This window comes from Tetrao urogallus (assembly GCF_951394365.1).
Source record: "Tetrao urogallus genome assembly, chromosome: 1".
NCBI classification, from domain to species: domain Eukaryota; kingdom Metazoa; phylum Chordata; class Aves; order Galliformes; family Phasianidae; genus Tetrao; species Tetrao urogallus.
This window is the reverse complement of record NC_136813.1, coordinates 25,301,557-25,319,478: the sequence shown is the minus strand read 5'-3', so window position 1 is coordinate 25,319,478 and position 17,922 is coordinate 25,301,557. Positions and strand designations below refer to the sequence as shown.

General features: G+C 44.9%; 1 protein-coding gene across 1 annotated transcript in view; it reads right to left on the bottom strand.

Annotated features, from left to right (window-relative positions):
- The window catches only part of COG6 (component of oligomeric golgi complex 6), a gene marked incomplete at both ends in the record, with an annotated part of 48,616 nt that extends 47,502 nt beyond the window's left edge, over positions 1–1,114 (bottom strand). The window contains 2 exons of the mRNA XM_079545703.1: positions 166–309; positions 1,004–1,114. Of these exons, the coding sequence (XP_079401829.1) occupies positions 166–309; positions 1,004–1,114 (255 nt within the window). The remainder of the gene's footprint in view (positions 1–165; positions 310–1,003) is intronic.
- Positions 1,115–17,922: the final 16,808 nt, after the last annotated feature.

Genomic DNA, 17,922 nt, shown 5'->3' with positions numbered 1-17,922 from the left:
TTTATTTTCTTTTTTTACAGTGAGAATAATCCATCACTGGAACAACCTCCCCAGGGTTATGGCAGAATTCCCATCACTGGAAGTTTTCAAAACGATTGGACAGGGCTTTTTAAAATTACACAGCTCTATTTGAGCAAAATAACTACCAAACTGTAAAGCTGCTACCTCTTTAACTTGCTTGAATATGTGGACAAATTCTTCATTGATGGCCAAGCTCCGACGCTCAATGTCTCCACGCAAGTTCCTTCTGGTGCGCAGACTGTTTTCAACAAAAAACGTCGAGAGAGCCTTGAGTGCTTCCAGCATCTCCTGAAAAGGGAAAAACAAAACAAAAACAACAACCCACAACCTTTAACTTGAGAGAAAGTTACAAAGAAGCACATCACATGGGCTGCAACCAACTCAAGTTCGGGGTTTTGGAGCAAATGTTAGTGTTATGCTGGATAGTGTACAGGTTGGATATTAGGACAAAATCATTCTCTGAAAGAGCAGCAAGGCAGCAGCACAGGCTGCACGCGGAGGTGGTGGAGTCACCGTGTGAGGTGTAGAGGTGGCACTGAGGGATGTGGTCAGTGGGCACTGGGACGGGTTGGTGGTCGGACTGGATGAGCTTCGTGGTCTTTCCCAACCTGAATGACTCTGTGATTCTATCATTCTTTATGGTTTTAGAGAAAAACAAGCAAACAAAGACAGCACGCTTTAGATCAGTCAGTAGATAACAAAAATAATTACGAGTATTTCTTTTAACGTAATACACGACTGTTTACTTTCATTATAGCTTTAATCACAAAAATCGGTCTAAGCACGTCTCATTCACAGCTACGAAGCAGCTAAATCAGGTAAAGCTGTGGAAGCGCCCTAACAGCGGAGCTTTGAGCCTTCGCAGGGCTGCATCGGAACGAGCTGCTTCCAAGCCTCTCTGAGCACGGCGCTGCGCAGCGTCGCGGGGAGCGGCACCTCGGCCGGCTCTGCCCGCAGGTCCCGGCCCCGCCGCCCGCCCCACCTTGTCGTTGTCCAGCCGCGTCTCCAGGATCTTGTTGAGCTTGCGGGACAGCGGGTTGATGCCCGGGCCCGTCGGGGCAACCGCCGAAGGCGGCGGAGCGGTGTCGGCCATGGCTGCCCGGCCGCGGCTGCCCGGCCGCCTGCGTGCTGCTCAATGGCTCCCGCGGAAACACGCTCCCCGGGCTTTGGTTCCGTGTGTATTTGCGCCGACCCAGAGCCCTACGTTAGCTGCGAAGAAAGCATCTGCAATTAATTCCACACCGAAGCTGAGGGCTGTGGAGCGAATGCTCTGAAAGGCTGCCGAGGAGCTTCAGAATTTTAACCTTTAAAAAGCAGTCCAGACGACGAGCAGTGCCCACAGGGGTCTGACTTGGGTCTGGTACATTGATATGACACTGAGTGCTTCACGTCAGGAATTTGCTTAAAACTTAAAATAAAGATGTAAAACAGCCCGCAGTGACAGCTGCAGATGTGAGCCGTGATATTTAAGCACGTACAGAAAAATCTGTTATTGGAAGGATCCCATCCCAACTGTAAATCGGATACTGCCACCAGATTCAACAAAGATTCGAACAGTATTAATCTGTGTTATGTACTGTCACAGTGAAGACACATGTTGAAGTCAAAAGGACTTGAACTTCTTGAATAGGATGGTGAGATGCTGGCACAGCTGCCCAGAGAAGCTGTGGATGCCCCATCTCTGGAGGCACTCAAGGCCAGGTTGGATGGGGACCTGGGCAGCCTGAGCTGCTGGGTGGCACTGCCCTGGCAGGGAATGGGCTTTGATGTCCCTCCTAACCCAATCCATTCTGTGATTCTGTGACACTATGTGAACCACAAGTTTCAGATTAGTCAAAGTCATTGCCAAGTTTCATCCAACAGGTTATTATACCACAAACATATAAGGAGCCACACAGGTTTTTCTCTGTCATTTGGTGCATGTGTTATCTTTTGAAGCATCCAGTCTTTGCTTTCCAGTTCTCCGTGATGGAAGCATATTTTTCCAAGAATTCCTTTCATGAGCTGCAATGCTTCTAGCTAATGCAATAACCTCTAGGATTTTGAAAAAGCATGTGTTTATGGGTGCTTGTGTTCCCTAGAGAAGATGAGAATTATTATTATTGCTGTTATTGTTTTACTCTTTTAGGAATATTAAATGCAACCACCATAAAGAAAAAACGAAAAATAAAAACCTTACTTTTTCTAAAATGGGTATTATTTGCAGGCTGGCATTTTCTTTGTAAAAAATATTTTAAAACAAAAAACATGAGGTCACCGTCTAAAACTCAGCTGCTGTGACATGGTTTCTAAGAGTCACAAATTTTTCACGTGGCATTCTTACTAACTTCCCTGTCCATCAGCAAACATTTTCCTGTTAAGTCAACTGGATGAACACTGTGGGACAAAAAGACTGGGAGTTTGTGGTCCGTAACTGCCAGAAGGTGCTTTGATTTCATCTATCAGTCCCTGTGTACCAACAGAAGACAGTTTGTAAAGTGTGTGTAAGTTACTCAAGCATAAATTATCTTACCAAAGACTTTACACAGCAGCCAAACTACAGGTGGCAGCAAAGAAATGGCTGGTACCCAGTGTTTTCTGTTGATTTGCTTATTTCAATTCTTTATTATGGTAACAGTGTTCACAGAACGCCCATCTGGTGCACTACAGATAGGAGCACAGTTTATTCTGTGGAACAACTGTGGAATTCCACTTGGTATTTAAGTAACCCAAGCTAATACGTACCTTCAAACACATTGAGTTATATGGTTTTTTGAAGGGAAAGACAAAAAAGTTTTCTGTAGTAAGGAAAAACAAACAAACAAACAATCAAACAAACAAACATAAAAGCAATGGATACATAGCTTGGCTGACAACAAAACAAGGATGTGACTGGAGCTAGTGCCCTGTGGCAAAAGATATGTGATAGAGCATGGCATAAAGAGAATGTTTCCTTAAAGATGTGTCCTGATAAGCAAATGAGTGTGAGAAAGGAAGATATTTTTTGTGATGAAGGAAGAAGAGAACATGAAAATCACTGAGAACATAAAAAAAACACTGAAAGAAGAGTAATAGAAGAGACTGAGGAATCTTTGAAGGCAGGAGAGAAGGAGGAAGAAAGTGGAAAAAGGAAGGAAGGAAAAGAGGAAGGAGGAGAAGGAAAGGAGGGAGGAAGGGAGGAATGAAAATAGGGAGGAAGAAGGGATGAAAAAAATATTGGCAATGCTACTGTTATATGCAGTTTGTAGGCTCTGATGCTTTCAGATGTATTAAGGAAGAGCATTTGCAGGAAGTTGGCCTTAGTAACTTGCCTCTCAGCTACTCCATCCCTGGTGAAGTGAGAGCATCCCTCTGTGTCACAGTCACCAAAGAAGATTCATGTAATTGTAGAATGGTTTGGTTTGGAAGAGACTTCAAAGATCACCGAGATCCAACCCCTGTTATGGACAGGGACACCTTCCACTAGTTTGCTTGCAAGAAGATTGGTTAAATGGAACTTGATTTCAACATGCTCTCCACAGCACACAACACACCTCAAAAGATATCCATCACTGCCTTATGTTCTTCACTAACATCAAATTATTCTTTGGCTTTCTCCAGCATTTTAAAATCTGAGATTTGATTTTAAAAAATCCATCTGATAAGCAGGGGAAAAGGAAAATACTACTGTTTCTTTAAGTCAGTTAAGGACGAATTTTTGTTGGCTTGTTTTCCAAGAGAGAGGTTAACACTGTAAATACTTTTCACCAGACCAAATCAGCCTACTCCTTGAGCTAGCCATTTTTCAAAAGCTCAGACAGTGTTGACCCCACTCTACAAGTTAAGGTATGACTCCGTGAGTAGTTTGATCAGAGGTAATTCTGACAGCAACCTGTAGTCATGTAGCAAAACATGCCTTTGTCCCTTCAAAATCCAGAAGAACATACAGTTCTAAAGTTTTCTGCTAGCTCATGCTATCCCTCTCGAGGATTTGTTGTCATGCCTCACTGTCAGCAGTACTGGCTATAATATATGTGATGCTGAATCAGCCACCTGGTTTAGGAGCTGTAAAACTCCTGTTTGTTATAACTCACTGAAAAGATAACTCTAGCAGTACAGTATGCACATTAAAGCATGCCAAACTTGTGAAATCTTTTTGTTCATCTCCTGCTGAAAAAAAAACAACCACTGATAGTAGGGGAAGTAATGTGTCACTGAAATCAGTAGGATATGGTCTAAATATATTTTGCTCTAGACCTCTACCTAGCTTTCTTAGACTTCTCTATGAAAGCTTATACAAATCTATATGGTCAGATCCCCAGAAAGGTCAGTAACATTGGTCACTGTGCTGTCCTGAACTTCAGAGAGGAGCAAAATTGCATCTAGCAGAAAAGTTTTTTGAATAAACAAATGGCTTAGATGGTGGAGTCAAGAACAGTAGTATCTTCCTGTGCTAATGAGCTGCATTAGTGAAGTTGTGTCTGTGTGACTCGGGTATAAAGCTTATCACCCTTTGTGTATGCCTTTTAGTATGTTGATAAGAACTGCAATATGGAAGATTACTATTATCCTGATAATAACAATATAGCAATGAAGGGAAACATTTTTTTTTACCAAAAGAGAGAAAGAAAAAAAAAAAGTAGAAACAGGCTATGAAGAACACATGATATAAAGCCCATGTTTTACACCTAACCTGCTATCCTTTCTCTTCAAGAAATGGCTGCCTATGTCCTGCTAGTAAAGAGTCTCTGGAACGCTTTTTATTGTACAGATGAAATAAAGATAATCTAAACTGAACAACAACAAAATACAACTATTCACCATCAGGCAAAGCAACAGCACTCTTCACAATGGTTCTGATTTCAGCCTAAGTCACTCTCTAGCTAAGAAAACATGGAGAATGGTACCTGAATTGGTACCATTCTCAATTGGTAGCTGGGCACTGCCTTCATGTCAACCCATCGATATATGAGATCATGACATGGATCATAAGAAGCTTAGATTTAATAAATCACAGGAATGGGACTAACCAACAGTATGGGTTTCTAATATGAGCAGAAAAATGCCTTTTCAGTAAGTACATCAGCACAAGTTTTAACACAGACCACAACTGCCGCAAACTAGGCAGAGTTCCCTTTTTCAGACTGTTCCTCAAGCTGCTATATTTAAATCCAAACTTGTGGGTCAAATGTCTTTGTCTTAAGGATGTCCGTAGAATCTGTTGTTTTTTCCTTCACTTGACTTTTCTGGCATGTTTCCTATGAACAGACTGTTCATTATGCTCTCCTCCTGCAAATGGAAATCCTAGACCACTACATTAAGCCCCCACAGATAATGACGAGGCATGACTGTTATCACTGCAATGTCTGCATAACTTATGCATTTTTGCTTTCCCCAGAACCTAGCCATTAAGGCTGCTTTGTGTTTACAGTTCAATTTGCTTGAGACATACACTAAATATAGTATATGTTGTGTCATTCAGAATTCATGCAAGCTTGCAAAATACTATTACTCTAATTGGCAGGACAAGAGATGCACAAATATATACATACAGATAAAATGCACAATGAAGTAAATTTTGCAGACTTCCTCCATTTCATTTTCTCTGTTGTGTTTACAGACTTGTCTCTAGTTTGAAGGCTATCTGTCTTTTCAGAAGTTTCCTTTTAAACTCCTGCAGTATAATTTCTGCCGTCATGCCTTTTTGCATCTCCCTTCCGCACAGTTCTGCAATGCAGACACGATATAATGACTGGATTTGGACAGCTCCATTCAATTTCTTTGCCATAAAAATAACTCATCTTTTGCATTAATGGCTGCTATACTATCTGGTGGCTGTTCTTTGGGATGTAGTTGCATAAAATGATAGATTTCTCACCTTGGTAACTTCACAAATTCTGCACAAATGTTAATATTGGCCCAGAGGGATCAGAGAGTATGGCTAGGGACAGCTAGGGTACAGGATCTCCCTTTTAAATGGCAGGTGGCAATTTTCTCAGGCAAAAGTGACTCTGGAACCATGAGGAAACAAGGAACTCTTGAGTGGACAAGCAGTGGTGGGCAAATTGTTTCTTAAAAGGATGCAATTCTGTGATTCTGTGAAAGTGGAGTAGCTTCACCAGAAAGGTCATCGTCTTGTGACACTTCTTAGAAATGTTATTACTGTGAGTCACATAGAAGTATTCATAACCATGGCCATTTTTATTGTAACATTACAACCAAAACCAAACTGTGCGCATACAACTGTTAAACCCATGCTTCCCTAGTACTCATCACAAACCTGTTTGGAAGTTTTCTGCTATAGGAGGAAAAGTAAAAATTTCCAAAATGCCAGGAGAAGTCACTCTCTGCTATCTGTCAGAAGGGAAGCAAAAACAACTTTTCAGCAACTCCACTGTGGAGCTACCTGTTATGTTTGAATTTAATTCCCTTTGTAATGTTGATTTAGAAGTGTCCTCCAGGCTTGCCTCAACCATTCATCTTTGTGTGTCAGCTCAAACAGACTTTCCAAAGTCTTGGTGAGGTGCCATCACCCTCAGAGATGCTGGTGATTTTCAGTGGATAAAAATAACTTATTACTTAACAGCTGACAATAGTCTCAATTGCCACAGATGAGCTGTGAACAATTTCTCTGCAAAGATCTGCTAAACTCCAATAAATGTGTTTAAGGCTGCAGTTTCTTTCTAAAATTATCTGCCATCCCTTTCTGATGGTCACTTCTGCCTTCGTGGCGTTATTGCAGATCTGTATTGCTATGAGCAACACACTGGAAGCCAGTAATTATGTCCCTGAAGGATGGCAAAGGCTGTAGGAAGCAACTTTGTTTCTGAGATTTGGTTTCTCCAGTGCACATCTGTACATTTGTGATCTGAAACGGTTAGGCTGGAATCAGCCTAGCAAGTTCTGCTAAGAGGAGGCAAGGTAATCACATCCTAGCCTGGCCCTGGCCTCACCATGGGACAGCAGCGGGAGCCTGGTGATGGTAACAGGGGCTGCTTGCTTTTGAAAAGAGGGAGGATGGCTCGCCCTTGCAACTCTGGATGCTGTCAGATGTCTGGATATTACTGATGGCACTCTGTGATCACATTTTGAAGGAGTAAGCATCTCATATTTTGCTGTTCAGATGAGTGATTTGCAAAAGCAAGAGTTCTGTGTAAGCATCTACAGCAGGCACATTGGTTTGGCTAGTGTACAGTACAGTGTCTACAGCCTTGTGAGACTATTCCCTGGCATGAATTCAGCAAGCTCTTCCAGCACCTCCAACTACAATATTAACTGCAAGAGATTATCAGGTTCCCCAGGACAGACATCAAGCTTCCTTTTGCATGCAAAGTAGCAAGGACTATCCTGTCCATGCAGGCAGATCTGTCTTCAGAATATCATTATGTCTGTACGTCACACATCGATCAATTTCACTTCAACACTGACACCTTAAAACATTGTGTATGCAGTGCATGTGCCTTTCAAGGAGCAAAGGTGATGTTGAGTAAACTGCTAACCTGAAGGTTTGGAAATAATATTTTATTGTTTATGCCAATGGTCATCATCTTCTTTCTACTTCTGTCTCATACATGACTCTTCGTGTGATAAAGTCCAGAGCCCTAATAATATTGGCAGAGTAACACCTCAAAGAAAAGCATCAAGTGCTTTAAGCAGCAGCAGATTGCAGCACTAAGAGGCAGAAATTAGCAGACTGTCTTCAAGTAATATTTGTGCCTCACTACAGAAAGCTTATGGCAGGAAATGCCGATGCTGGCATGAAGTTAGGCTTTCCTTTCACTGGTTAAAAAAGCAAACTGCTTGGGGACTTTATCAGCGATGTGACTGCTGATCCACTGCTGTACTGAATAGCTGAATTTGTTCTCACTGTCTTGGACACTGATGCCTGAAGAAAATATTAAATACCTATGCTGGGAGACATCTCACTAATTTTCTACTGCTACAGGGCCCCCAGTAAAACTCTGAATTCCCCATCCCTGGAAGCATTTAAGGTCAGGTTGGATGGGATCCTGGGCAGCCTGAGCTGGTAGGTGGGACGCCGTAGTGAGAGGAATGGAGTCTGATGATCTTTGCGGCCACCTCCAAACCAAGCCATTCTATAATTCCATGATTCTATTATTCTACCATCAGGAGCTGAAGGAACAAAGTCCATAGCTGATTGTCCTTTTTCTCAGAGGAATAAAATAAACAGATATTCAGTGGGCATTTCATCCTAAGATCCTTTCCTAGCAAACTTTCATTGACTGGATACATTATTTTTCTCACTCTTATAGATCTGACTCTGGCTTTAGACTTCTCTGCAAATAATACTAACAGTATTCCCCAGCCTGTGTGTAGGAAATTACCTACTGTATTTGAATGCCAGCATAGAGCCAGACTATCCCTATACTCATGGGAAAGGAGGTGAAAAAAAGCAGGATGTTTTATTTTGCAATAAATAAAATAAATGAAAAGTCCTATTTTCACAGTAGAATGATCTACTTGGTGCCTGTAGGCATGTGACATATACTACAGATGCATATCATTTTGGGTGAAATATTATGGATTTTCCAGTTGCAAAGGTGGAAGTGCCCAAGGGCTAGTTTAATTTTTGCACCTGAATTAGAAAAACTTATCGATTTTCATTCATAAATCAATGGTACAGTCTAGTTCATACCTGCTTCTTCTGTTTCTTCTATAAATTCTTTTTTTATTCATTTTGTCACAACCTCTCCATCTTCCCATCCAAATCCATCTCGCGGAGGTATGTGTTTCACCCACCTCTCAACACTGTCCAGGTCCCTCCGGATGGCATCCTTTCCCTCTAGTGTCTCCACTGCACCAATCAGCTTGGTGTTGTCTGCAAACCTGCTGATGATGCACTCCATTCCACTGTCCATATCAGCTACAAAGACATGAAATAACACTGGTCCCAACACCGATCCCTGAGGAATGCCACTCATCACCGGACTCCACTTGGACACTGAGCCATTGACTGCAACTCTTTGAGTGTGACCATCCAGCAATTGCTTATCCAGAGAGTGGTCCATCCATCAAATCCATTTTTCTCCAATTCAGTGACCAGTGTCACTGATGTCAAGTGGGACAGAGCCAAACACCTTGCACAAGTCCAGGTAGATGACATAAGTTTCTCTTCCTTTATCTACTGATGTTGTAACTCCATCATAAAAAGACAGCAAGTTTGTCAGCCATGACTTGCCCTTGGTGAAGATATGTTAGTTATTGTCAGTCACCTCATCTTTATTTTCCATGTGCCTTAGTAGAGCCACCAGGAAGATCTGCTCTTGATTTTGCCAGGCATAAAGGTGAGACTGACTGGCTTGTAGTTCCCTGGATTCTCTTTTTTTCCCTTCTTGAAAATGTGGTTTATGTTTCCCCTTTTCCAGTTAGTGAGAACTTCACCGTGCTGCCATGACCTCTCAAATATGATGGATACTGGCTTGGCAACTTCATCTGCCAGTTCCCTCAGAAACTGTGGAAGGATCTTGTCAGATCCCATGCACTTGTTCACCTTCAGGTTCTTTAGATGGTCTCAAACCTGATCTTCACTTATAGCAGGCAGATCTTCCTTCTCCCAGTTCTTACCTTTGCTTTCTGCAGCTTGGACAGTGCAGCTAGAGCCCTTGTTGGTAAAGACTGAGGCAAAGAAGTAAATGAGTATCCCAGCTTTCTCCATATCCCTGGTGACCAGGCCTCCAGTTTCCTTTTGGAGAGGTCCCACATCTTTCCTGACCTTTTTATCACTGATGTACCCGTAGAATTTCTTCTTGTTCCCCTTTAAACCCCTGGCAAGATTTAATTCTGTCTGAGTTCTAGCATTTCTAGCCTGACCCCTGGCTGTTCGGGAAACTTCTTTGTAGTCCTCCCAGGTAACCCGTTCCTGTTTCCACTCCCTTTCCTTTAGCACAGTGAGATTTTGACACAATTTTTATTACCCATAGCAGAGATAACATGCCAGTGCAATTCCACAGGGTTATTTGCTTGCATCTGATTCACTGAAAAGAATAGCTCTTTTACTAGAAGATTGAGAAAGAGGGCAGAAATACATGTGTTGGGCTTCATTCTCCAAAATGTCAGGCACTGGCCTAAAGATGTGTTTGAGTTCTTGATGATGACCCACAGCCAGAGTTTCTGTTTTGCAATGTTGAGCCAAAGTTCCTTTGTAAGTTCAGTCTCTGAAGTTAATAGAAGGACTCATGGGTGTAAACTGACTTCTGCTGAAGAAATAAGATGGTTCTGAACAGGGAAGACAACTGTTACTGCTTCAGTCAAAGAGAAAGGCTGCATTGCCTTCCTGGATGTGGAGGGAGAGAGTAAGGATTAATTCCCTTCACATCACTGTCTCAGCCCCATTCTACCTCATTTTTCATCCAACTGTTAAATGTCCATGTGATGGGCAGCTCTTTAATATGCTGTGCTGCCGCAGTCCTCTCTTCTCACACAACATGTGAAAGTGGCTTAGCAAACATCCCGCTTTTCTAAGGACAGCCTGTAGTGTATAGTTAAGATTTTTTTTAAAAGACTTCTCAGTTTAATGGGTAATTTCCCTGGAAAATGGTAAACTGCAAATTAAATGAAAAAAAAAGCAATTAATTATTGAAATGATAATATCCTTGTAAAGGTTAAGAGGTAATATAAATGAAGTTCCTGTGAGCACATTAATGGAATTACTATCTTCCTCTTTACAAGTGGCAACTGTAACGACCTTGCTAATTAGCTTTTTCATCGTGAAAATGAATATTGAAATATGTAGTTATATTGCAGAAGCGTAGTCTATGACTAGGTTATTTTGCTACAACAAAATGTAGAGAGAACTCTTTTGCAAGCAGTTAAGAGTTCTTTCCAGAGCAGGAAGCTTCGAATGGAAGAAGAAAAAGATGTACTTTAATGACAAAGGAAGAACAACTTGTAACATGGAAGGAAAGCACTTTGTAAAGGCAAATATTAGCACGTACCGTCCAACATACATTCCTCACTCCCTGTGACAAAGGAAGGACAAAGAAAGTGGCTGAACAGGTGTCTGTGCCTCCCCGTCCACAGTGCAGGTCAGGTAGGCTGTGGTCTATGCTTGTGCAGAGTGAATCTGAGTCTGCTGTACACCAGGTGCAGTATTTGCAATGTAGGTATGTGTAGGTAGAGGTATAGCTTTTATCACATCTATACAAATGCATAGGGCATGTGGATGCTATAAGACTTCTGACTTCTCTTTGCAAAAGCCTTTTAGGTAACCTCCTTAAAACAAACAGATAAACAAACAAAAAGAGTTTGGCTTTCCCCCGTGTGATGACATTCCCTGTGTTTTGGAAAGGAGTGCACCATGAAGTTGGCACTGCCTCGGTTTCAAGTCACAGTGCTGCTATTACATTTTTTTTGCCATGTATAAAGCTGTGGGAGATTTCAGAGGTCACAGCTTCACAGAGGGCTTGAGAGCCACATGAACCACTGGGTATGATCTGGAGGAAATGAGCTTCCACTTGAAAAATGAATTGGCTTTTGTCCCCAACATGAGGATTTTCAGCTTTGCTTTCAAAACCCCCCAGAAATCATTAGCTTCTTTCTTGGGAATGCGATCTAATAGGATGACCTAGATGCAAATGATTGCTGCAGCTTGGGGGAGAAGCAGCTCAGTGCAGTTTTGCAGCAAAAGGCCTGGGGGAAGGACCAGGGAGATGCCTCGCATCCCTTTCACGCAGGTACACACTTTACACAAAATCCAGCAGTGAGGTCAGCGCGGCACGTTCTGCACCTGCAGTTCGTCAGCATTAAGACAGCAGAACGGTGCGGTTGTGAAGCAGGTGAGAGATTTGTACAGAACGCAGACAGGCTGAGATCTCTGTGCCGGCAGAGCTGCCTGCGCCCGCGGCCGGCGGTGCCCAGCAAGCGGCACTGCGGAGCAGCGCTGGGAGCTCCGGCACCGCTCCCTGCTTCGGGGACGGGGCGAAAGCTGCCTTCTGAGGCTTTACGCTCCCGTGTGTAGGACCCGTGCTTTCCTTAGCGCTGTTTTTCTGCCTGGGGAGGATGAGATGTTCTGCTGGTAAATAAGTTGGCCCGATTATGTTGTGTTGGTCTCTGTGCACAGAAAACAGACTGCCAATAGATGAGTATTTCTTACTGAGAAATCACTCATTCACAATCCGGACTTTCCTTATTTTTCCAAGCCCACTTGGGAAGAATGGAAATTTAGGATTAAAATTACCCCTGTGTTTTTCCTCTGTGCAGAACTAAGTGAGTTCCCTGTCAAATGAGCACTAGCCTGGGACCAGTTGTCCCATAGCATCTTTGTGGCATTGGTGAGGGCAGAGCAAGCATTCATTCATAGAATCATAGAATTGCTAAGGTTGGAAAGACCACTAAGTTGAACCACCAACACATCCCCACTGTGCCCACTCACCACATCCCTCAGTGCCACATCTACACGTGAGCACCTAGAATGGTGACTCCACCACCTCCCTGTTCTCACTGTGCCACTGTCCTCACTGCTCATTCTCAGAAATTTTTCCTAACACCCATCCTGAACTCCCTGATCTTCCTCCCTCAGCTGCAGAGTTGGTGCCCAACGAGCCTCCTGAGCCTCTCCCACTACCATGGGCCTTGTTGGCAATGGGACATGAAAGAGATAATCAGGAGCTTGTTTTGCTACAACTGCTATTTGGCAAAAGTGCAGAGCACCTGGTGGCTTTTATGTTATATTACTTACATAATAAGTAACAATGCTTTAAAAACGAAGCAGCTTAAGGAGGGTTTATTGCATATAATAAAGGATGTTTCTTTTTTTCTCTTACTGATTGATGCATTACATGTAGGTGTGTCCAGAGATGAAGAGTGAGGTTAGCAGCAAGAGCAGTATTTTCACTGAGACATCCAAGCTTCACAAGCATATTCTGTTCATGAATTTTCAGCAATGTGATTTGTAAAATTTGCCACCTTTAGAACAATCATAAAGATAAATCCTAATCATAACATAGCATTGGAAAGGAACAGAAGAGAGAATGTTTTGCCCAGAGCTGAGTTGTTAGGCCAGGATTCAGGTTCAGATGTGACAGCCTCACATCTCTGGAGTCCTCTTCCACCCACAGTAGAAAACGTACAATGTGTGTTACTTGGAAGAGGCACCACATTGGGTGTATTAAGATGTAGCAATTTGAATTTGTTTTCTTACCTTCCTCTGGATGAGAAATTCGCAGGTGTTAGACTTGAGGTGCTACTTTTTTGCATGATTAGTTGTTGTTTTCTTCCTGCTGCTGTGACAGAATTTAAAGTAAGTGTATTAATTATCAGATGGCTCCCCATAATATTCGTCTGCTTGGTTTTTAGTGACTGCATTTGAATAATTGAGTTGACTTTCTGCTGCTCCCAGTACATCGCCTCAAGTCTATTGTTGTGCCTACATCTTACATCTTTCTTTTTCATTTAAAATCGAGTGCAGACATGACCTGAAGATCCAGTTTTGTAAGATGCTCGGAACCATGAAGGCACTATCGCTCTCCTACAGACTACACAAGAGAAAACCAGATGGTGGCCTGTGAAAGAAAAGCTGCTTTTTTTTTTTTTTTTTCTTTTTCTTTTTATTCTTAAAGATGGAAAAATGAGATGGAGGTTTGCTATCTGTTTCATTTTCCTTGGAGTTCAGGAACACTCCTACTCCCCTGTGGCATTCTATATGACAGTGCGTTGTCTTACAGGATATGCTGTAATGAAAGATTCCGTGGCTGGGGCTGTGATGTGTATATTAACTGGGTTGATTTAGGTGCAGTGACAGGATTTTCTCCATTCTGCTGCACTGATCCAGTCTGTAGGGCCCCAGATATAACAGCAGCTTAGTCAATGGATCGGGGAGAAGAGAGATGGTAAAATCTATACGCATATTTTCCCATCTCCCTGCTATGGTAGTTTTCTGACAGTGTGTTGGTAGGCATTTGATTTGGTCTGACTTCAGGTGGTGCCAGCAGTGGGAATTCCACATCTCATATTCCTGCCACCAACTCGGAGGCTCTCTCAAAAGAGGATTCTGTTAAGTCTCCAAGTACCAGAGCCACTTTTAAAACCAGCTGCTATTTCAGAATAGACAAGGCCCTGCGGATCAGGACTTCTGCTATTGTTCCGCTCAGAGGAAGCTCAGCTTTTGTGGTTATACTAAAGATCATGGGTCCAGAAGCACTGTGCAGTAACTCCCTTTTTATTATTTTATCTACAGGTTAGATACGAGTTGAAATATTTTGGCTTTTGCACTAAAAATACACCTAAGCACAATGTTCCCTGAAAAGACAGCAAATGTTGATATAGTTGAAACACGCTGAATTGCAAACATTAGGGGAAAAAAAAGAATAAGAGTTACATAAACATGCAATGTGTTTGATTTGTTTCTAATCAAAACAAAACTACTTGTCTCTCTGACAGCAAACGGATGGAGAAAGAGATCTTATTCAAGTGGATAAGCTATGTGGCCAGCTTGCGGGGGCATTCGGAGACAGCTGGCAAGATGAGATGCTTCAGGAGGGATGCAGAACTCTGTGTGCAGTCTCTATGAGGGAATGCAGAATGGCAGCAGCTCAGGGAGTGAATATAAAGGCCATATAAGGGAAGTAAATGGACTGCTGTAGAGATGCCATTAGCAAAGAAAACACTGACTTGGGGACCTTGGCATATACCATGGAAGAGATAAATTGCATGAATAAATGCATACTTGTTTCCTTCTCCCTAGATTTACAAACTCAGATGTAACCTGGAAAATGTTTACATGTGTGAAACAGAAGTTTTCCTGTAGTCATTTTAACACCAAGCAATTTCTACCCCTGCCTAATTCCAGTGCGCTTAATTTAGACACATCTATCGTTTCATTGTAACCAAGGCCTTGGGCTAATGAAAGAACACCAAACTGGTTCTTTAAGCAATTCCAAATTTATGACAATACTTTCTCCTTCTCTCTCTTCATACCAAGAGCGCAGTTCCCATGGTGGTGTCCTTTTTTTTTTTCCCAAAAAGGGAAGCAGGAGGAGAAACACCCGAGCCAGGCTCTGACTGGAGGCACAAGAGTGGTCAGCATGCAGATGCTCGCAGAAGTGAAGCTGAGCACTGGAGCATTTTGTGGTGGAGGCCTGGAAACATGCAGAGCTGGTGTGAGAGGAGGGTGCTAGGAAGGTATGCTGCAGAGCAGGCTCTGCTTCTCACCACTGGGACAGTCACCCACCCTATGGGCACAGCAGTGTTCATGTTCTGGTGTGGCTCACTTTCAGAATGAGTCTCCAGATCATCCTTTGCTCAGCCCCGTTTTATTTTACCCAGCAGGGATGAGTGCACAGGGTGGATGCTATTGAAGACAAGGCTTTAGAAGGGCATCTAATTGGTTTTGAGTGCTAGAGACTTAGACTATAGCAAATCAAAAGAAAACCATGTGGAAACGCAGGAATACCCATCAGGTCTTCAGCACCAACAGATTTGCTGAACAGATTAGGCAGGAGAGTAGAATAAGATGATCTTCAAGGTCCGTTCCAGCCCAAAGCATACTGTGGTTCTGTGATTGGGTCAGGCTGATCAACTATTTCAACGGGTAGATAACAGCAGGACAAGGGGAAACGGTTTTAAGTTGAGGGAGGGAAGATTTAGGTTGGATGACAGGGGGAAGTTCTTCACAGAGAGAGTGGTGAAGTGCTGGAACAGGCTGCCCAGAGAGGCTGTGGATGCCCCATCCCTGGAGGTGTTCAAGGCCAGGTTGGATGGGGCCCTGGGCAGCCTGGTCTGGTATAAAATGGGAAGGTTGGTGGCCCTGCATGTGGTGGGGGGTTGGAGCTTCGTGATCCTTGAGGTCCCTTCCAACCTGGGCCATTCTGTGATTCTGTAATCTCTCATACTTGCCAACACAGACACAGCCTTTGTGTGTGCAGCTGAGGGGCTGTGGTTGTTTTGGGATTATGCCTTTATTGCCTTCCTTGCAAAGCTCATCACTACACCCATCTTCTAGCACCAAAGCTGTATTTCTGTGATTTCACAGAATCACAGAACTGTACGGGTTGGAAGGGACCTCTGGAGATCATGGAGTCCAACCCTCTGCTAAAGCAGGCTCCCTACAGCATGCTGCATCCAATACAGGATCACAGAATATTTAACCTTCTTTTATTTGAAGCGTTTTTATTTAACCTTCTTTTATTTGAATCACTTTTCCTTGGGGAATATGCTTAAAATGATAGGATGGAAAACTAGATTTTGCTAGATAACTCTCAATCCATTTTTTTTTGTCTATTGAGAAAATATACATTTCCACTAATGTTCTGATTTTAAGACTTCACGTTACAGGGCAAAAATAGAGTCTTCTTTTTAAAAACAAAACAAAACAAAACAAAAAAAACCACCCAGCCAATCAAGTGGCTTTGTAATTTAATTTCTAACATGACTGTTGTTACTAGTAAATGGTGTAAACACAGACTGAGTGCAATAAACCTCGCTTCCATTTAGCATTAATAATATTAATGATCAGTACTTAAATCACACGCGATGTTCTTGGACTGTAAAAGAAACATCACCAAAGAGATTTTCCCTGTCTGGTGCCGACATAATTTAAACTCGGCATAAAATTGTCTTCTGTTGGAGGGAATCTTTCGGCGCTGCAGGGCGGGGAGGAAGAAGCAGAAAGAGGAAATCTCTCTCTCAGAGGATACCATCCCTCCTCGCAACCCCTCCCCAAAACTTTCTCACTCCAGACCCCGGCCAAGACCTGGGGGCTCCCACCCCTCCGCCCGACCTCCCCCAGCCGCAGGAGCTGCTCGGTACTCCGCTCGCATTGCCCCTCGCTGTAGCACAAACTGTCGGAAGCAAATCGCTGGCTCAGCAGCTCGCATGCACACACACAGTCACACGCGCCGCTCACACGCACACCACCCGCTTAGCCCGTATTTTCCCATGTAAAGGCTGCAGCCTCCCCCCCCCACCCCTCCTCCCCCCCGTTAGCCCTCCCTCCCCGCCGGCTTTTTCCCCCTCCCCTGCCCTCTCCCCCACTCTCTCCTTGCCGCCCCCGGCCTCGGGACGCCAGGACTCCCCCCGGGACCCCCAGCCCCGCCCCGGGACGCCTCGGGGAGGCTCCTCCCGGCCCCTCGCCCCCGGCCCCGGCCGCAGCGAGTCCCGCCCGGGGAGGCGGTGGCGGGGGAAGGGGGAGGAGAGGCGGCGGAGCGCTGTGCCTCCCGAGGAATCAGACGTGCGGAGAAGGGAGGGAAGGACGGGCCGGGGTGGTGTGGGGAGGGTCCCGGTGCCGGTCCCGCCCGCGTCGCCTCCGCTCCGGGACCGCGGCGAGAGTCGCTTGGGGCGGCCGCCACCCGCCGGCTCCGCAGCCGGGCCCCGCGCCCATGTGCTGCCGGCACCCGCGGCGGCAGCCCCAGCGCCCGGCGTGAGAGTAAGTATCCCGGCTCCCTGTGGCTTCCCCCGGCCTCCCGCGCCCCTCGAGCCCGGCTCTTCCCGGCTGCATCCCCGCCCCGCTCGCTCCCCGCACCGCCAGCCAGCAGCCGCATCCCTTTCCCGTTCCACCGAACTCTGCGGACCCCTTTCTGCTCCCGGCTCCCCGCTCTCCCCTTCCTGTCCCGCATCCCCTTCCCCTCCGAGGCTCCCATCCTTCTCGGATCTCCCCACTACTCCGCACTCTTTCCACCCCTTTCTCCCGTCCTCTTGCTCCCCTGCTCTCCCCTGTACACCTTCCCGCCCCTCGCACTCCGCAGCCTTCCCCTCGCATCACCCCGGCGAGTTTCACTTCCCGGCCCCCGCTCTCCCTCGGGGAGCCCCGGAGCTCTCGGCCGCCCCCTCCTACCCTGGAGCGGAGGAGCGGGGTTTTGGGGCCGGAGGGGCGATCCCACGCCCCAGAGAGAGTGCCGGGCGTGGGCTGGCAGCGCCCGGGGTGCGGAGCGGAGCTGCTGCCCCGCGGGTTGGAAGGGTGCTGCCCCTGTATCCATCCCGATCTCGTCC